This window comes from Aspergillus heteromorphus, assembly GCF_003184545.1.
Source record: "Aspergillus heteromorphus CBS 117.55 chromosome Unknown BO70scaffold_68, whole genome shotgun sequence".
In the NCBI taxonomy this organism is placed as follows: Eukaryota; Fungi; Ascomycota; class Eurotiomycetes; order Eurotiales; family Aspergillaceae; genus Aspergillus; species Aspergillus heteromorphus.
Window position 1 is genome coordinate 24510 of NW_020290473.1, and position 23216 is coordinate 47725.

At 19.3% G+C, this 23216-nt stretch overlaps 2 protein-coding genes across 2 annotated transcripts; one reads left to right on the top strand and one right to left on the bottom strand.

The window, feature by feature from the left end:
* The first annotated feature begins 16614 nt into the window (after positions 1-16614).
* On the top strand, positions 16615-20073 carry BO70DRAFT_433634 (putative AP-3 complex subunit delta). Its single transcript, XM_025548424.1, has 6 exons — positions 16615-16797; positions 16852-16970; positions 17021-17217; positions 17271-17654; positions 17703-17931; positions 17987-20073. Coding segments are annotated over exons 1-6 (2955 nt in total). The 5' UTR covers positions 16615-16795; the 3' UTR covers positions 20011-20073.
* A 199-nt stretch (positions 20074-20272) lies between these two features.
* On the bottom strand, positions 20273-20965 carry BO70DRAFT_367059 (RAMP4 family protein). The gene is made up of 3 exons (XM_025544491.1): positions 20623-20965; positions 20445-20574; positions 20273-20395 (listed from the first exon to the last, which is right to left on the bottom strand). The coding sequence occupies exons 1-3, from the start codon at positions 20623-20625 to the stop codon at positions 20289-20291; spliced, it is 240 nt and encodes a 79-aa protein (XP_025394216.1). The 5' UTR covers positions 20626-20965; the 3' UTR covers positions 20273-20288.
* Positions 20966-23216: the final 2251 nt, after the last annotated feature.

Genomic DNA, 23216 nt, shown 5'->3' on the forward strand with positions numbered 1-23216 from the left:
AATTAAAAGAAACTATAATATTTAAAATAAATCTTATAAATATAGAAAATAATTATAAGATTTATAAAAGAATTACTATTATAATATCTAATACAGAGAAAATTATATTAAATATATTATAAATTAGATAAAGACTTCTGTTAAAGAGTTTAATTAATATTATTTAAGATTTTATAAGAAATAATAAATTAAGATATATTATATTATTATAACAGAGTTTCTTGCAAAGACATTAAAAATTAAATATTAAATATTTATAAATTATAATAATTAGATCTACCTATAAAGAAATAGAACTAAAAATATTTTTAAAATAGCTTTATAATTTTAAGATAATATTTGCAAAGAATAAGATAATAAACTATCTATTTTTATAATTAGATTTTAATCCAAAAATTAATCTAAAAGAAGACTATAAATTAAAAATAGAATTAATTTATAAAATATTATTCACAGATTAAAAAATAGTCTGAAAGTATTTATAAAACTATTTTATATATAAATCTAATATTTAAAATTATTTATCAGAGTATTAATTCTCTTTATAAAAAAAATAAAAATTGATAAGTATATATTACTTCTTATAAATTAAATAAATAAACTATTAAAAATAAGTATTTATTATTATAAATTAATAATTATATTAATTAGCTTATAAAAATATTATAATTTATGTAACTTAATCTTTATAAACTTTATTATAAAATAAAATTTATAGCAGATTATAAATAAAAAACAGTCTTTAAAATAAAATATAATTTATTAAAATATTTTAATTATATTATTTAAACAAATTAATATATCTGCAGAATTTTAAGACTTTATAAATATTTTATTTATAAAGTACTTAAAAAACTTTATAATAATTTATCTTAATAATATTATAACATATTTATAAAATCTTAAAATATATAAAAAATAAGTTTGCAAGATTTTATAAATCTTAATTAAAATAGATTTATATATAAAACTAAGTAAGTATTAATTTATATAAATAAAGATTAACTTTTTTAATTTTATTATCAGCCGCGAAGATATATAGATAAAATTGAAATAAATTATAATAATTTATAAGTAATTAAAATAATAAAATATAAAGAATATATTCTAATTTATAAGATTTATAAATTAATATTAGTAATTTATTTAAAAAATTTCTAACTAATAATTCTATTTATAAATCTTACTAAAGAAGTCTATAAAAGAATTTAATATAGAATTTTTTATAATTAATACTTGCAAGAGCTTTAAATAACTGAAAGAATATTTATAAAATATATTATAACTATTTACTTTAAAAAAGAAAAATAAGTATATATTAAAATAGATATATTTAATTTTATAATTTATAATATATTATTATAAAGAAATATAGATAATTAATAAATTGTAATTACATTTATTTATAAAAAATAATTATAGTAGAAAAGAATTATAAAATTTATAATTAAAAATTATTTATAATAATAAAATTATTTAGAGAAGCTAAAAAAAATAGATTTTATAATTAAGATATTTATTAATTATAAAAATCTTAAGTACTTTATAATAACCCCAGAATTATTATAAAAATAGATATAATAAATATAATATTTTATAATATTTTAATTTTATTTTATTTATTTCTTGACTGTCTGGAATCTTGCAGGTATATTCTTATAATACTTAAATTATAAAAAATAAATAATTAAAAATTACAAAAAGCTAGATAAACTAGTTCTATAATAATTGTTTAATTTATTTAAAATATAAAAATTAAAAAAACATAGAGACAGAAGTTCTATTTATAAATATATCTTAAATATATAGGAGATTATAGAAAAAAAGATAGTAAATAATATTATTGTTATAAAGAACTTATATTATAAAACTTTTTTCATAAAGTTACTAGGCACAATGTCTATAATATTAAAAACAGATTAATAAATATAAAAAATCTATAAAAACTAAGCAATTTTAAAGATTTTAAACTATAAAAAAAAATAAGATTTTAAAATAAAAAAATTATAAAAGTCTTTTATAAAAAATCTAAATAAATAAAATTAAGTTAATTTTTTTTAATAAATATACTCTGATAATTTATTAATTCTAATATTTTTTTTATATTTTAAAAATAAGAATAACCCTGATATATATAATAAGATTAAGAAGATGTATAAAATATTAAAAAATATTAATATATTCTCTAAATTTTAAAATATAATTAATATAATATATTTTATTAATATTAATTCTCTTATCTTTTTAAAAAAACAAACCAAAATAATTAATAGCCTGCGCGAGATAATTAAGTTGTCTAATTAAATTAAATTTATATATTTTTAAATTATTTTATAAAATACTTCTATAATATAATAATTTTTAATTTTAATTAGCTATAATAATCTCTTAAAGTCTAATTTATATAATATTTATTAAAAATTTACTATTTTTAAATATAATCAAAAAATAGTATTAATCTATTTTATTAATAATATAATTATTATATTATATAATTAAAAATAGAATTATAGCTATAGCAGAGACTATAATAAAAATTATAATAATTTTAATTTTTAATTAATTAAAATTTTTTAAATCTTTAATTCTATAAATCAGAATTTTATATAATATATTTATTATTAATCTTATAATAATTACTTCTCAAGTAACTATTATTATAAAATAAATAATAAAAATAAAAATAAAACAAAAAATAATAAGTAAGATTATAATAAAAATTATAATTATAATAGAGAATATAATAATTTTTTAATTAATATAATTAATAATAATACTTCAGAATTAGTCACAGATATTTTTATTAAATTAATCTTAATAAATATTTTAATTATAAACTATAATAGTCTAAATATTAATATTATTAAGATTTTTAATAATATAGATATTAATATTAATTCTTTTATAAATATTATTTATTATTCTTAATATTATTATTATTTAAATAAATCTGTTTTATAATATTATAAAGCAGTTCAAGAAATCTATAAAAATTTTAATTAAATCTTTAAATAATTAATTTAGAATTATTATATTATATAATATTTTTAAAAATAAATTTTATTAATTATTATATATATATTATATTAGTTTATATAGCTATAAACTTAGTATTCTAAACTTAGAAATATAATAATATTATATTTAATCTCTCTATTTAAATTAATTAATTAATCCGGCTTAATTCTTTAAGATTTATTAATATTTAATATATTTTAATCTTAATTTATAATCTTTTCTTAATCTATTAACTTATTAGAGAGAATCTTAAAATAAAATTTAAATTAAATAATTTAATAATTCTTATTAATATTATTAATAGATATAAGAATTATAAATATACTCTAATTAATTATTATTGTTTTTCTATTATTAATAATATAAGTTCTAATTAATTAAATATCTTAAAACAGATTAATTATTTTATATAAATATTAAAAAAAACTAACTCTATTAAATTTTATTTTTTATTATTATTATTATAATTTTTTTGATTTAAAATTAATTTTGATTTATCTAGTTTATTATTAGATTATTTACATTTTTAAATATAAGTTTTATAATTTAGTAAAGTATATAATTAGTATATAAATATTAAAAAGAATATTTTAAAAATTATATAAATTATATTTTAAAAATAAAGATTATATTTTATCTATTAATGAAAAAATACAAAATATTAAGTTTAAATTAAAAAGTTTTATTTATACAGATATCTATAAATTAATTTGTATGAAAGAATTTATTAATATTTTCTATTTTATTATTTTTATTAATTATATTATATAATACTACTAATTCTTTATAATAAAGAATTATATAAATATATTTAAGAAATTTATTTTATTATAAAATTATTTATTAACTTAATTTTAAATATCAATCAAATATTTTATATAAATAACACGCCAGAGTATAGTTTTTTAAAAAATTATTATAAATCTAAAGATACTATTTAAGATTCTAGTTTATATTATTAATTTATTTTTAATAAAATAATTAAAATCAACAATTATTATCTAATAAGGAATTAATTATTTAGATTTCTGTAAGATTATATTATATAGATAGTTAAATATATTAAAAATAGATTTATTTATAATATTATTAATATAATATCTTATACGACTTTATATAATATTTAATCTAATATTTTCTATTAAAAAGCTTTTAATTATTAATATTAATATCTTATATTAAAAAAGACCTGTAATAAACTAGATTTTAAAATAAATAAAAATTAATTTATTAGCTGTAATAAAAATCTATATAAGATTTATAACTTAAAATTAAAAATAATTATTATAATTAAAGATATTATTTTTTATAAAAAGTCTATTTTTATATTATTTTTTTAAAATATTAAATATAAATTAAATAATACTTTAATTAATTCTTTAATTATTAATTAAAATATTAAAAAATATTAGTATATCTTATCTGAATTTTTACTTATATAAAATAATTAATTTAAATTTATTAATTTTTATAAATTTATTATTATTATTTCTTTTATTTAGTTCTATATTATAAGATTATAGATTAGATCTAATTAATTAATTATTAATAATTTTTTATAGCTCAGAGAGTATATAATAATTAATATATTATTTTTAATTATAACTTTAGTTTTCTTTATTAATATATATATAATTAATCTAGTAATAGATCTTATATTAAAATCTTAATTTTAATTATCTTCTTTAGTATTAATATCAGCCGTAAAAAATTATTAATTATTAATAATAATAAAATTAATTTATTAAATATTTTTTTATTTTATTATATAAAGCAGTCTAGTACTTAAATTAAGATTTTAAATTAATTTTTTTAATAATTTATAAATATTAAAAAATTAAGTTTAAAATTTTTAAAATTGTATATTTATAGATTATAATTCTATAAATAGATTATAATCTATATAAAAATATTAATTTTATTAATTCTCTAAAATAATTATATATTATAAATAACTTATTTAACTTAATAACTAATACTGCTAATGTCAATATTTTAAATAAAATATTATATAGTAATATTATCTTATTAAAATTGTTTAATGAAAAATATATTTTATTCTTATAATTAGACACTATATTATATAAAAAATTAATAAAATAATATAAAATAATTTATTATAAAATTAAATAATATTTTTATTTAAAGATCTTCTGTATTATTTATAGAAAGAAGAAAATAAGATTTTTATTAATATATTAAATTTAATAGATTAAGTCTGATAATATTTATAAAATATATTTTATAATTAAGAGCTATAAATAATAATTAAATAAAAACTTTAAAATATATAAAATCTATATAGCTATTATAAAATTAATAAATCTTAAATTCTGTATTATATTAATTATAAAATTTAAATAATATCTATATAATATTAATATTATAGCTATTTTTCTAAATATTAAATTAAATAAATTATTTTATATTTAATTTTTAAGAAGTCTTAAGAAATTAGATTATTATAAATTATTTTTAAAAATTATTTATAGTTTAAAGCAGTTATTCAGAGAATAATATATATTATTTTATAATCTTTTTATCTTATAAAAGTTTATATATATATATATAAATTATATTATATTTAATAATAATAATATTTATATTTTTATTTATATTAATAATATCTTGCTACTATTATCTAATCTTAATTATATTAAAAAAATTAAAAATATAATTAATAAAATATTTAAATATATTAATAATAGCTATATAAAGTAATTTCTTAATATTAATCTTATTTATTATATTAAAAATATTATAGTCTTATAGAAATACTATATTTTTAATATTTTAAAATAATTTAATCTTAATAATTATAAGTCTTCTCTAATTTTATATAATCTTAAGATTATTTTAATTATTAGAAACTTCAAGAATCTTATTATAACTAATAAAATTAAAATATATTAAAAATAATTTAAATATTTAATTTAATTAATTATTAAAATATATTCTAATATAATTTATACAGTAAATAAAATTACTTATTATATTATTAATTTTTTAAAAATTTATTTTATTATTATTATTTAAATCTACTATTATTTAAAAAAATTATTAGATCTTATTTTTTTTATTTTGAATAATTTTAAATTTTTTATATATTATAATACTGATTAGGCAGATTTTTATATTAATAAATTAATTTTAATAAATAATTATATCTTTATTCTTATCAGAAGACTTATTTTATAATATTTTAAAAAAATAATTTATTATTATATTTATTTTATTAAAATTAAATATATTATTCAGACACTGACTATTTAGAAAATATTTTAATTTTAATTATTATTTAATAAACTTTATCTTTGATAAAATAATATAATATAGATTATAATATTTTATTTAATTATTATTTAGACTGATAATTAAAATATTATTATATTATTATATAATTTAAAATATTATATCTATATTAAATATATTTAGATTAAATATTATTTTTTTAAATAGATTATTACTGCTAATAATATTAATTTTATTTATATCTTAATTAAAAAATAAATAATAAATAGATTAATTAAATTATTTATATTTATAATATTTATTTATTTTATAAAAATACTAGAAATAAGAATTTATATATAAAAGAAATATTAGAAATAACTTTATTTTTTTATATTATTTATAGAATTTTAAGCCAGAAGAGTATTAGATTATATTATATAATATTATATTAATAATTATATAACTTAATATCCTACTGATATCTTAAGTAGACAGCCGCCCCTAGCTAGTTAAATCTATCAATCTTCTGCTCTCTTGCATCCTTTGTACATTATCTATTATCTTTTTTTATTATATTTTATTTAGAATCTTTTCTTATGTAAGAATTTATCTAATTCTTATAATCTTAATATCTAGATCTGTTCTTACTAGATTTTATAATTGGAGTAAGTTTAACAGCTATTATATAACTAATTTATCTATTTTTTATAACTTTTAATAATTAGTTGTTTTTGTAATTTAAATATTATAATATTATATCTGCAGGAATTCATATATTCAGATAATATATAAAATAGTATTAAAGTTTTATGGATTATTATATTTATTAAATCTATTTTTATACAAGATCTAGATTTACATAATTAATCAGTATCTGTGTTAGAAGATCTGTTTTCTTTAATTAGTAATATTATTCCTTAAATAACTTTATTATTTTCATTTTTTTAATCGTACTTTATTATAATTATCTTTTATAGATAAAAAGTAATTAAAATTTACTATTTGCTAATATTCCTTTATAATAATATTTTATTGATTATAAAGTCTAATACATCCATCTTAATATATACTTATTTTTTTAAAAAATAGATTATAATAATATTCTCTGTAAATATTATCTTTAGCTATTCAAAGCTTTTATAAACTTCAGCTATTAAAAAGTCTATACTAGACCTTTTTTATAAAATATCTTTTAGTATAATCTATAAGTAAAATTATTATTTACCAGTATTTCTTAATAAATAAATAATATTAATTTTATAATACTATAAATTATAATATATTTTTTATTATTTATAACTCTGATTATTTATAGATTATTATAATTTTCTCTTATTTTATCTAAATATTTTGATAGTTAATATCAAATCTTAGAAAGTTAATCTTAGTTTATATATACTAATACTTGTTTCATTTTATATATAAATTAAGTTTTATTAATATTTATAACATCTAATAAATTTATTTTTATAAGTCTTATAAGCTTGTAAGTATATTATAATATAATAATAATATTAAGATAAATAATTATAAAATAATTCAAACATTTTATAAATAGAGAATTTATAAATTCTTAAAATTCTACAGATATATTAGTCAGTTTTAAAAATATAATTAAATAGTTAAATAAGTTATATTTTATTCAAAAATATTCATAATTTATAATCTTTTATAACTTTTATTTTATAGTAAATCTTATAAAAATAAAGTTTAGTAAATTAAAATATTTTTATAAATTAATTATGATATATATTAATTTATAATAATAAATATTTATTCTTAATAATATATTTCTTTGATTTGTAGTAATTCATATATATTTATAAGCTTTTAGCCTTTTTATTTTAAAGAGAACTAATATTCTAATAAATAATTTGAAGTATTGAATCTATTTTTAGATAATATATTTTTATAAATATTTTCAAAGTATGTTTTACTCTGTAGATAATATTGCATAAATTTAATTTATCTTTAATTTATAATTACTTTTAGATTAAGTTTAGATTAATATTCTTTTATAAAAATACATGATATATATATATTTTTTTAAATATCTTTCTTAAATCTTTAAATTACTCTAGAAGTACTTTTAAAATTATTTTTTTAAATAAATTCAATTATTATAATTTAAAATTATTTAATCTTTATTATCTCTGTACAAAGTTCTGTTATAAACTTATAATAATCTGACATGTCTTAAGAATTCTTTTTGTAAAGCTTTAGATAATATTAATTCAACTCTTTAATAAAGCTTATTATTTGAATTTATAATATATTACAGGATGTATAGATTATACTAATTAAAATATATCTTTAAACAAGAAGAAATAGCTGGAGAGCTATTGTTTCTATTTATATAGACTTTATATATATATATATATATATTAAGCTGATGCTAGTTTAGTATATAGTATATAGGATTTTAGATATTGATTAATATCTTAGACTAAACTCTATATTAATATCTTAGTTTTATAATAAAACTCTTTTCCTCTTTCTTCTTTCTTCTTTCTTCTTTCTTCTTTCTTCTTTCTTCTTTCTTCTTTCTATTCTTTTTTATAATCTTTATTTATATAAACAGCTGTTCAGAATTTATAATAATAGTTTTATATTTTAATACTTTTCTTAGATAATATTATGGCTGATTCATAAATAATATATATATAAAAAGTCTATCTACTTGTTATAACTTTCTTTTTATATAATCTTTTTATTTAGTAAATATAATAATTTTCTAATAAATAAAATCTCTCTTTATATTATTTATATAATTAATCTAAAGAATATAATCAGACTTAGTTACTAGTTTTATATAATATAAAATAATATATATATAAAGAATATTTTTACTTTTTTATAATTCTTCTTATTAGAAAGAATTTTACTTTTTCTTTATTATTAATCTGTTTTTTATTTATCTGTATAACTTTTATTATTCTTTTATTATTTATGTAATATCTTCTTTTTTTAGTATTAAATTTAATACATCTGAATAATGAAATAATATATTAATTTTTATTTACTATATTTTTCTCAGACTTTAATTATTATTATTAATTATAATTTACTATTTTATTCTACATACTCTATTATTACTTATAATTTCTAGACTAATAAAATAGAGCATTGAATTATTATATAATTAATAATATATAGAAATAGAATATTATTTTAGTTTTATTATATTTTAAATTAATAATATATATAATACTTTCTCTGCTATAAATTTAAGATAAAGATTAATATTTCTATTATAATTTAAATAAGATAATTTAGTAAATTTCTATATAAGTTATTAATAAGATTAAATATATACTGAGTATCTTTTATATAGTAAAAATTTTCTAATTATATTCTGTGATTTAATAATAATATATTTTTATAAGTATAATAATTAAATAAAATTTTAGTAGATTATATAATTATCTAACTAATAAAATAATACTTATAATAAATATAAATTCAAGAATTATAATATATATTTTAAATATTATAATTTAGATAAGCTTAAATATAACTCTGCAGCGATTGCTGTTATTCTCTATAATATTCTTAAAGAATTAATAGATTAAATAAAATATATAAGCAGAATTTAATATAATAATAAATATTTTTTTTATTAGATTAAGCAAAGCTCTTCTTAATTAAATTACAAAATTAAAAAATCTTTCTCTCTTTATCTTTTTTTTATTCTTTTTTTATACTTTTTTTATTCTTTTTTTATTCTTTTTTATTCTTTTTTTATTCTTTTTTTATTCTTTTTTATTCTTTTTATTCTTTTTATTCTTTTTATTCTTTTTTTTCTTTTTATTCTTTCTATTCTTTATATTTTATTATATATATCAGAGAATAATTAATTAAAATTTAGCTGGGATTATAGCTATTATTTTATAGTAATTTCTATATTATTAAATATTAAGACTAATTCTTAGATTAATTTTATATAATCTCTTTATTTATTTAGATATTATAGCTGATTCTTCTAGTCTTTTACTATATATTATTTTATAAGAACTTGTTTAATTTTATATTTTTTTGTTATTGATTATTATAAATAGTAACTGTTTGTTTTTCTATATTTATAATAATAATATATTATTAATTACTGGCCGGAGCAGATTAACATAAAAAATAGAATAAATTCTTTTAGAAAGATTAAGTTATATAGTATATAATTTTATTTTTTCTAAAATTATATATTTTATATTCTTTTAATCTAGTTTTTTATTTAGATAGTTGATCTAAATATTCTATAGATTTATTTATATTTAATTCTTTTTTTAATATATAAAAGTAACTTAATAAGATTTATTAATTTATCTTTCTATAGTCTAAAGTATTATATAATTTTTATATAATTATATTATTTTATTAAATAAAGCTTAAGAAAGCAGTCTCTAAATCCGTGCTTTATATAATTTTTTAAAATATTAGATTTAACTTATAGCTATAGCGTAAAAAACAGTAAAAGTTTAATAATTATATTTATATAAATATTAATCACTAGTTTAGTTAAAAATAAAAGATTAATCTAGTTCGTCTAATTATAAGTAATATAAGCTTTTAAATAAACTTTAATTATACTGTTTATATGTTTTATTATTTTATTTATTTAAAAATAATATAGTATAAATAGTTATTAATTTATTCTTAATAAACTATATATTCTGTTTTGTATATAATTTATAAATTAAGATCTTGTCTTAATCTAATATTAAGATTCTTAATAATTTATATTATCTAAAAATTATTTTAAGCAGTATTTTGACTATAATTTTTATAGTAATTTTTTTATTATATAAAATATTACTCTATTTCTTAATTTATTTCTAATTATAAAAAGATTTCTATATAACATACTATTAGATATATTACTAATAAGATTTATTATTATATTATATTAGAATTAATTTAATATTAACAGTAGCTTTAGTAACTCATACTTAAGTTTTCTTTATAATTTTATATAACTATAGATAATATAGTTTTAGATATATTTTTTAATATTTTAAAATATATTAGATTAGAAGTATTTTTTATTAAAAAAATAGATTTATTTCTAATTAAAGTATTCTTTAATAAAAGAATTATAATTGTTTCTAATAAATTCTATATAAAGTAATTTATAATCAGAGATTTATTATTTTTAAAAAAAATATATTTAAGCTTCTTCTATTGAATACTTAGTTAAAAAGATTTTCAGTTTTAGCTAGAATAAAAACTTTTAGATTTCTTTTTATATAAGCTCTGCTAGAGTTTAATAATTTATATTTATTATTAAAATATAAATTTAATTATTTCAGAATTTATTTTTTAATCTTAATAATTCTGTAATTATCTATTATATTTATATTAAGAAATCTTTGTTAATTTTATTCTATATCTTTATAATTATATTAAGACTATAGTTAGTAAACTAGTTATTAATCTTAATTTTTATTAAAATATTTTACTGAAGATCTGAATTATATAGAATAATATTTTAATATTTTATTTATTAAATATATTCTATTTTTATTTTAAAAGAGTATCTGTTTATTTATTTTCTATTTTTTTAATAAAGTAATTTAAAGTTAAATCTATTCAGAATCAGACTTTATTATATATATCTCTTTATAAATTCATATAATTCAAAGAAATACTTTAGATTTTTATAATTAATTACTACTGTAGACTCTGATATTAAGTATAGCTTAATATTTTATACTTCAAAATATTATATAATTATAAGTAGCCTTTTATTATAGATTTTATAATTATACTTTACTAAGATATTTTATATAGAAAAATAAATATAAGAATACAGCTCTTTGTTTTTATTTACTTAAGAATATTTTTTTTATATTATAATCTAAATAATCTAGGAAATCTGTTTTTCTTACTATTACATATTTAGAATTAAAAAAATAAATAATTAATTTACTTAAAAACATTTTTTAACATCCAGAAATATATTTTATATTTCTAAGTTTATTAAAAGAGCTGATTCTTTTTTATTAGATTTATAAATAATTATATAATAATTAAAAGTCTGAGAATAAATCTATAAAAAAGGTTTATAAATCTTAGAAAGCTTTAAGTTATTTTTATTATTTTAAAACTTTTTATAAGATCATTATTTTAATTTTCTTAGAATTTATTTTAATATTCTTTTCTATATATATAATAAATTCTAGATAAAGAACTTTCTTTTATTTAAATTTATATTTTTTAATATTTAAAAATAAATTAGCTTCTTTTAGTTTATATAATATTTTTTATCTATATTTATAATACTACTTAATATTTCTATCTATATAGATAAACATATTATTAATATAGACTAAGCAGAATTTATTAAGATATTTATATAATACTTAGTTAATATACTTCTAAAAAATATTTAAAATATTCATTAGTTCAAAGAAGATTATCAGCTATTTATATAATTCATATTATATATAAAAAATTATTATCTATTATTAATCTTCTATAATATAGATTTTACAAAAAATAAATAAAATATTTAGTTTAATAAATTATTTTATTTCTTTAATTTAATTGAGAGTTTTATAAATTAAAGAAAGTAGATAATACTTCTTTTTTATAATTATATTCAATAATTAATAATTTATACAAAATCTTAAGTTATTTTTAAAATTTTATATAAAGAGGACTGAAGCTGCTGCTAAAAAATAATTAGTTTATATAAAACTTTTTTTTAATAACTTAGTTAGTTTAAACTATAGAACTATTAGTTCTTCTTGAAATATATTATAGAAAAAGTCTTATAAAATCTCTAGCTCTTTTTTATTTTAATATATAAACTTAATTTTATAATTAATATCTTTTTAATAAAATAATAAGTTTCTCTAAAAAATATAATTTATAAATTAATAATCTTTTTAATTTAAAATATTTTTTAAATATTAATAAATAAGATTATAAATCTTTCTATATATTTTTTAGATCTTCTTTGAAGATATTTTATAAATCTTATCTTAATTCTAAACTAAAGTTTTAGATTTATATATAATAAATATAATAAATGTCTTAGTCTTATTTTAATTATATATAGAAATAATCTTTTTTAATCTAATTCTAGAATTCTATTATAATACAACAGTCAGCTTTTTTTTAGATTAGATTATATTCTAAATTATTAAGTTGTAAGGATAGTAATCCTTATAACCCTCGCGATATAAAATATCGCGAGGAATACCCACGCTGCGGAGGCAGTCCCTCGCGAAGTAATTATACTAGTATAACACGTGATTTATAGAATTCTTATAGATATATCTATCCGCGAGAGGAGCTAGATAGAAGACTAGTAATAATACTTTAAGTAATACAGACACTACCTTGACTTCGCGATAGAGATACTTTCTTCACACTATCTCAACATGCACTCTTATATAAGTATTATATAAAAATATACTTCTTTTTATATAAAATTCTATATTTATTCTGATTTATATATTAAAATAGAATCATACTTTACTACTTAAGATTTCTTATATTAATTGAGAATTAATACTAATAATTAATAGATTATTTATTTTAATGAATATTTTATTTATAATATTATAAATCAAATATTTTAAGTTAATAAAGATATAGACTGTTATTATATAGTTTAAAATAACCTTTATTAAAAAGAATAAATAATTAATAATTATATATTTTTTTAAAGTTTTTTTTATTAATATTCAGTTTTATTTATAAATTCTTATCTAGATATATAACTTTATACTAAACTCTTTTTCAAATCTAAGTCTTTCTTTAAAAGGATATTTTTTTTATTACTAAGACGCGGGTATAATAATAATTATATTTATTAATTATATAGTAAATTTTAAAAGAAATATTAGTAAATAAGATATTTATTTTATTTATAATAAAGATAATAATCTACTTTGTATTTTTTTTATATTTTATTAAATATTACTTGTTTAGCTTATTTTTAGAGATTATTAATAATTATACACAAATAATATTTCTCTTATTATATAATAATTATCTAGATAGATTTCTAATTTATTAATTGAAGATTTAATTTTTATTATACTAATATAATTGTAGAGTAATTTTCTTTACAAAGAAAATTACTTCTCTTACAGTTATAATTTATATAATATAATTAATTATAATTATCTTTATATATAAATCCTCAAGAAATTCTAATTAAATATTAATTTTTTAATAAGTCTTTAATTTACTGTAATATTTAATATAGCTTTTTTTATTTATTTAATTAATTATATTCTTCTGCTTAAATCAGGGCTTTATTAGACTTATTTAAAAAAACTTTTAATTTTATTTTTTTAATTATATTTATCTGATTTAGAGCTTTCTATTATATATAAGAATATTCAAAAACCTTATTTCTTATTAAGAATATATTCTTAAGTTATACTATTTTAGTATTTTAAGATTTAATTTAAAAAGATTTATTACACTGCTTCTTTATAAAATTAATTATAAATATAAAAAACTTATTTTAAATCTATTGAATAATACTTCTTATTAAAAATAAATTTTATATATATATAGTTTAAATAATTTATAATTATATTTATCTTCTTTATTAAATAAGTCTATATTAAAATACTAAGAACAGGATTTATAGTCAGATCTATATAATTAAAATAGAAAATCGTTCTTTAATTTATAATATATAATAAAGATTATATTATAATTCTATAATTTATTTACTTCTTTATTAAAAATTAATTTTTATTTTATTACTTTTATATAAAAATAAATCAGTTTTTATAATAGAAGTTATATATTATTAAATATAATTATAAATATTATATAATCTACTGTAATTATTTAATATTTATTTATTTTATTATTTTAATAACTTTTTGAATTTAATTCTATTTTATTTATATTTCTAGGCAGGCTCTGTCTAGAACGTTTATAAGCTATTTTTAATATTATAAAATAAATAGATTATACTAATTAAAATATATTTTTAAATAAAAAGAAATAGCTAGAGAGCTATTTTATTTATTTATACTGAACTCTTTTATATATATATTAAACTAGTACTAGTTTAGTATATAGTATACAAGATCTCAGAGATTAATTAATATCTTAGGCCAAGCTCTATATCAGGGCATTGGTCCCATAACATAATATATATGATATAATTTTATCTATATTAAATAACATAATAATAATTTCTTTATAAATTTTATAATTATTTTTTCATATTTATAAAAATTAGCTCAAAAAATATTAGTTTTTCTAAGCAGATATTATTATTATTTAATAATTTTATAAATATTTTTAAAGACTGTGTTACCTGTTCTGCCTGCTCTTTTGCCTGTTCCTCTTGCTTTCTGCATTACTAGCCTATCTTGCTCACTGAATATCCGAAGATTATACTGGCTGTTTAGCCTATTTTATACTTAGTTTAATATAATTAAATAAATTCTTATAAGAATTTAATTAAAAATAAGAAAAGTATATATAATTATATTAGTTATAATATATCTATATCCTAATTTTTAATATTAATTCAAAGAATTAAATCTCTTAAAACAAGCAGTCAGAAAAGTTTATTTTATTATATTTTATAATTAAAATTCTGATTAATTACATATAAGAATAATTATTTTTAATAATATTCTTAAATTAGTAAATCAATAATATTACTAAGTTTGAATATTAAATTAATCTACTTTATAATATTATTATTAATATATTTTATTAGCTTTATTTTAATAAAGATATTATTTAGTAAAGAATTTATATTATAATTATCTCTTCTACTTCTGCTTTGCTAAGATATTATAGTTTTTTTATTAATTAATAGTTTAATTAATAATTATTAATTAAAGCTGTTAAAAAATTTCTATAAATAACTAATAATTTGATTATTAAATTTTAATATATTAACTGACTTGCTGAACAGTCTGCTCTTATTAATTAAAATATATTAAATTATCTGATTAATTGTTTAATATCAAGATTAAGCTTGAGTCTCTTAATTCTCTTATTATTAGATTAAGAAAATAAAAAATAAAGAGCCGCAACTGGCAGCTGCTCACTATGGCAGGTACGACCCGCCCCCTCTTCGCCGCCTTCGGCAGTACCTAGGTAGTGCTACTTCATGATGGGGAACCGTACCTTTACTGAATGTGATGTCACAGGATGTATTTGTTTTAAGAACCACTAAAGACTTCTAGTTAGTAGGTATCATCAATGTTAATTTATATAATGGCTCCCTATGTAGGTAGGTAAATAGTAACCATGTTGAGGTACAGGTAGGTACTATATGCCTTATAGTATACACCAGTACAGAGTAGCTGTAACAAAACAAGATTATGTTTTTGTTCTATTGAACAACGCAATAAGCGAATAGGGAAGGCGGTCTTAATTGAAAGTGCAGAGTAGTTATAGGGTGTAGGCTATCTATGTCATCAAGCCCGGATCAGTTAACAGTCTCCAGTACCCAATTATTTACAGCGTTGACAGCTAATCACAGGTCAAATCAGTCAACTTCAATGCACTTAATACATAGAACTCAACTCATACCATCAACTGAAGCATAATGTCGGTCTTCATTTACTAGGCTTTCGGAATATGTCTAATATGTCTTGCACACAGGTTCGAGAAATCGCTCTATGACCTTATCAAAGGTCTGAGAAACCATAAAGGGGCGGAGGAGGAATATATACAAGATAGTCTACGAGAGTGCAAAGCTGAGATCAGGTCTCAGGACATGGGTACGCATATGCCATCATGTTTATGTTGCCTGTATACTTACTTCCACCAGATAAAAAGGCTACTGCGCTCTTGAAATTGATTTATTTGGAAATGTTTGGGTATGATATGTCATGGGCTTCTTTTCATGTTCTAGAAGTCATGTCGTCAGCAAAATACCTACAGAAACGAGCCGGCTACCTTGGAGCGGTGCAAAGCTTTAGGCCAGATACAGAAGTGCTAATGCTAGCAACCAATCTCTTAAAGAAGGTTATAAAGCTGCCTTCCCATCTGTTCCTCATTTCATTCTGACCGTATTATAGGATCTAATATCTCCAAGTATTCCGAACATGTCGCTGCCTTTGATCACACTGCCTAATATCACAACAACTTCCTTGGCCATGTCTTTACTCCCAGACGTTTTATCTCGGATTTCTCACACCCACGCTGTCGTCCGGAAAAAGGCTATTGTATGCCTCTATAGGCTGACTTTAGCTTACCCTGATGCACTCAAACTAGCATGGCCTAAAATTAGCGAACGTCTCATGGATGATGGAGAAGACACCAGTGTCACCACCGCGGTACTAAATGTGGTATGTGAATTAGGATGGCGAAGGCCTCATGATTTTCTACCTCTTGCGCCAAGGTTCTTTGAGTTACTGGTGGAAGGGGGCAACAATTGGATGGCTATAAAAATAATCAAACTTGTATGTATCACATCACTTCTGTTCATGAGAAGTTTCTAACTGCCTTAGTTTGCTACATTGACTCCCCTTGAACCACGATTGGTTCGGAAGCTGCACCGTCCATTAGTAAACATTATTGAAACAACAACAGCTATGTCATTATTATATGAATGCATAAACGGTTTGATTCAAGGTGGTATACTTGATAGCGATGCAAAAATCGAAGAGAAGGATGAGATTGCAAACTTGTGTGTTGGCAAGCTCCGGGGCATGGTGGTTTCTGATTCCGACCCAAATCGTGAGTATACCTTGGAAATATTATTTGAAGCAGGAGACTTATACAAAAACAATAGTAAAATATGTAGCACTCCTAGCATTCAATAGGATTGTGCATACCTACCCGGTTTTGGTATCCATGCACCAGGACGTGATAATGCACTGCTTGGAAGATGCCGATATTTCAATCCGCTTACAAGCTCTTGAACTCGTAACAAAAATGGTGACGAGTGAAACATTACAGTCAATTGTCAATCAGTTGATTGGCCAACTAATGAACCACGGACAAAAAAGTAGCAGAGACTGGAATGAAGTTGAAGATGCGGGTCTAGAATATAGTGCTTCCGATTTGCGAAAAGAGTCAACGAACCCCGAAGCATTTTCTCTACTCCCAGCTGACTACAGGATCCAAGTTCTGCATCGTATTCTCGATATATGCTCTCAGGACAATTACTCAAACTTGCCAGATTTTGAATGGTATGTGAATGTCTTGGTGCAATTAGTCAATCTTCTTCCTGCAGACGCTGAAGGCTCTCTCACGCATATGACGAATGATGAGCTTGAAAACGACCACCAGAACTATATTACAGGCCGGATTGGGTCCGAGATCCGCAATGTTGTTGTTCGTGTACGGGAGGTTAGGGAGGAGGCAACTCGGGCAGCTGAGTCTTTGATTCTTGTTGACAACAGAAGGTCTTTGTTCTCCGGAGTGCATGCCCCGTGCAACAATATCCTGGGTTCTTTAGCTTGGGTTGTTGGCGAATATTCCGGATATCTCTTGTCTCCGGGCCGAACGCTTGAGACTTTGGTTGATCTATCTAACATATCGTTGCCAGGGAGGACTCTTTCTCTCTACATACAAGCTATCCCCAAGGTTCTCATTACTATCATTCGTGATTGTCACCCACGATTGGACTCAAAAAATCGAAGTGAAGTTGCACTTATACTGGCACGGGTCATTGAGTTCCTAGAAATTTTGGGAGCACATCCCGACTTAGACGTGCAAGAAAGGGCCATCGAGTTTGTAGAGATTATGCGATTAGCCGCGGATACCATCACCCCGACTGATCCCAGTTCTCGCGACACGCCTTTCTTGCTCTCTTCGGCGATTCCCGGGTTGTTCCATGGCCTCGAACTAAATCCAGTCTCCATCAACGCTCAACGCAAAGTTCCTTTGCCAGACCAGCTTCATCTATACCGGCCTTTCAACAATGGTATTTGGGGAATATTCAGTCAGGACTTTAGACATCATGGAGTGGACGCGAAGCCCTTGTTTCATGATTTCTATTCCAAGGAAGAGGCATCAATGGTTGGTAAACAGTTTCTCGATCAGGGCCCAGATGACATGCAGCCTGCCCCATCATATCAAAATACTGGAGGTGATTTTCTCGTTGATCCAGCAGCTTTTATGAGGCGCAAACTGGACAGGAGAGAACACAGCCGTGATGACCCCTTCTATATTGGAACTGAAGATTCAGGGTCTGGCATGCCACGGCTGTCTCACCTCTCCCTAAATGCGTCGAGCGATGACGAGCTAGATATTGACTCTATCCCAATAATTGATCTCAAGTTGAGCGATGTGAGAATCCGACGTGGTGAACACATGCCCTCCCCCGTGCCTAGCGAAAGTCGGACAACACTTGGGTTTCGTTCCAAGAGATACCATGTAATTCCGGACGAGATGATCGGGGGCGAAGAGTCAATTGGAGAAACAATACCTGCAGTGTCCACCAAAACCAACAGGCCGCTCCTTCAAATTGATTCTAGCGGTCTCGAGCGCAATGCAGGGAAAAAAGGCGTATCATCGCGTGTTCCAAACATTGACTCCAGACCTGAAGGTGATGAAGAGGAAGCCGTGGCATTGCAGCATTTGGCAAAAGTTCGTTTGGAGATGCAAAGAGCGTCTGAGCGAGTGCATCCAGCGGACATCCCAGCCGAGGGGACATTGGTTAAGAAGAAGAGAAAGGTCAAGAGGCCTGGGGTCTCCGAATCACTGCAGAGTAGAGGACAAAAAGGCAATCATGTCTCGTCCTTGGATAGAATGGAGAAACGCCAACAAATGAGGGGGGAAGCTTTGGTGGAGGAACAGAGCCTAACGTGAAAAAATGGCAAGGTGCTGTAGTAGTATTTAGGAAGAGGAAATAATATGGATTGAAGCAAGACCATATAGCAGTTTATATGAAAATAATAAGATAATAAGAGCAATGCACATAACTTACACCTATAACTAATAGAATAATGGCAGTCCTTGATACTAGGACGTGGAAGAAGATTTCTATGTAAATGAGGTGTTGATTATGTGTATGATTATTTCTAGTCCCTTTGTCACAAGCAATGATATTGAGTTGCCACCAATTATTATTTGTAAAATGGTCAAATTCACAGCACCAGGCGGTTGAAACTTGCCACAACAGCTGACCAGAGCTTTGGTATGATCCCCAGTATCTCCAGGAAGATTCCACCACAAACAACAAAGGCCAAAATGACTGTTCCCGTTAGCTCATATTAGACACAGCTTGTCATCTTGTAACATACCCAACCAGCCAGTAGATACTGGTGACTTAGATGCCGGCTTTGACTTTGCAACTATCTTTCCTTTACCATGCTTGGCAGCTTCATGTTTTGCATATTTTTCGTTGGCTTTCTTTTGTTGGGGTGTCTGGGCCTAAGAATAGAATGAGCAGACGTCATAAGGAAGAGACTTGTAAGTTACCATATTTATTGAGAGTAGGTATGTCCTGCTATATGAGTATGAGTATGGTGGTTAAGTAATGGTACATGTGTGGAGTTTATATGTGGTTAGTTATTAAATGCTCCTAGACCATTCTATAAGAACTTGCTTTAAGTTTTATGAGTAGTACTCTGTACCACCCATATGAAAGGCCACGTTGTTATAAGTTCACGCCGAGTACGGAGTACAGGGTACACAGTTTCTACTCCAAAGCTTTAGTTGCTTGCTTACCTCAGGCACCATGCAAGCACACTCTTGGCATAACCTGGGCACACACCTCGGCTAGGATCAGGTTTTGGTATACTAAGATCAGGCCGGCGCGGAAGAACTATTACTCAGGTAGAATTAGTTTTTTTTTAGAAAAGAATTCTGATCCTAGGTCAGGTCTAGTTATATAATAAATTTTATTAAATTTTATCAAAATCTAATCTTTAATTTTGTTAACTACAAGCCCTTTTTTATCATGTGACCCCTAAATTATCTACTCATTGTTGCCTCTATAATAGTTCTTACTGGTCTATCATGTGCCATATAGTTATATATCTATCTATATTTAATAATAAGTTCTTTTAATCTTAACAAAAATATATGTTTCAATTTTATTAAGTATGCTAATAGCATATTTATAGATAAGTTTTAGTAATATTTTATTTTTAATAAACATCTTTTGTTAATTTATGTTATGGGGTTCTTGTATAAATCCTCCAAATCCCAAAGACTTAGTAATACCTGCGCCAATGCTTTATTCAGTATACTATAATTAAATAAATAATTAAATAAAGTAAAAAATAATACTATATAAAAAGAAATAAAAAAATATAATTTAAATATTCTTATTTTATTTTTTTCTTTTTTATTAAATTCTTCTATATTAATAGTTTATTATTAAATTAATTTAATTTAATTATTTCTCTAATATTAGAAATTAATTATTATTAAGAGATAATCTCTTAAAAGTTAAGAATTATTTAATATATAAAAATAATAAGCTCTTTTAATTTAATAATTTATAATAATTAAAATATTATTTAAGAATTTATATAAGTAGTATATACTTTATAAATAAATTTAAATAATTAATAAATATATTTTAATTAATAATAATAAAAATATTAAATAATATAAGCTTAGCTATAAATCTGACTAGAGAACTTAGAATAATATTTTATATTATTATTTATATTAATAATATTATTTTTTATTTAACATTTAATTATATAATTTCAGGCTTGCTTTTCAGATCTAAAATTTTTTTAAAAAAAAAGATTTTAAAATATATTTTTTTTTATAAAAAGTATAAGAGTGTGTATTAAGATAGTATAAAGAAAGTATATCTATTATAAAGTTAAGATAATATCTATATTACTTAAAGTATTATTACTAATCTTTTATCTAGCTTTTCTTATAGATAGATATAATTATAAGAATTTTATAAATTATATATTATACTAGTATAATTACTTTGTAAGAAACTATTTTTATAGTATAAATATTTCTTATAATATATTATATTATAAGAATTATAAAAATTATTATTTTTATAATTATCTTCTCTTTTAGAATCTTAATTCTTAGGATTATTATTTATAAAAAATTAAATATTATTAAAATCTCTGTCGTAAAATTTTCTTTATAAAAAAATTAATTAAAAAAAAAAGTTTTTTCATAATATCTATTTTATATAAGTCTATCACAGCTATTTTATATAATTATAATTATATTATTATTTATTATATTTCAGATCTTTATAATTATAATTAAATAATAAATATTTAGAGTGGCTTAACCTGATCATTATATCTTAACCTTAATCTGGCCATAACCTGATAATTAGATTAAGATATAAAAAATTTTTAACTATATAATTAAGATTAGGTTAAGATATAACTATTACTATAATTATTTATATCTGCCGATCAGAAAGATCAGATATAGCAGATAGATTAATAATTACAGATTAATTTATAATATATATATTCTTCTTATATAGATAATATACAAAGTATAATATATATTTAATTACAGTATAAATATAGTAATATTTTTTAGATATAGTCTACTGCTTAATCTGCTTAACTAATTATATTAAGAGATATATTATACTCTGAAAAAGACTTTTACAGAATCTAATATAGAAGAAATAAGAAAAGATATAGAATATTTATTCTTTATACTGTCTAGAATAATAATTATAATAATATAGAAATTATAAAGGCCGGGTCTCTATCTTTATCTGAGTATATATAATAGTCAAAGAATAACTTTTTTTAATTAAAGTGAAATAGCGGTTTTTTAGCTTATATATAATTTTTAGAAAAGATTGTCTTCTGCTATTAATCCTAAAAAATAAAGAGTTTTTTTTAAAGAGCTGAATATAGAATAATCTTCTGATTTCTCACAACGCGTGTAATCTTAAGATTTAAAGAAGAAGAAAAGATCTGATTTAAGAAGCTTATCTTAGTTTAAGTATTATTATAATTTATAAAGATCTAAGAAATAAAAGAAGAAGACTTGATAATATTCTCTGAAAATAAATTAAATAATTATAATTAATTTATAATTCTAAAACTATTTTA

Coding starts and splice junctions, on each gene's coding strand:
- BO70DRAFT_367059 (XM_025544491.1), bottom strand. Junction 20,396..20,444: donor AGTATCTACTGGCTGGTTGG/GTATGTTACAAG, acceptor TAACGGGAACAG/TCATTTTGGCCTTTGTTGTT.
- BO70DRAFT_433634 (XM_025548424.1), top strand. Junction 16,971..17,020: donor GATCAGGTCTCAGGACATGG/GTACGCATATGC, acceptor TACTTCCACCAG/ATAAAAAGGCTACTGCGCTC. Junction 17,218..17,270: donor CAACCAATCTCTTAAAGAAG/GTTATAAAGCTG, acceptor ACCGTATTATAG/GATCTAATATCTCCAAGTAT.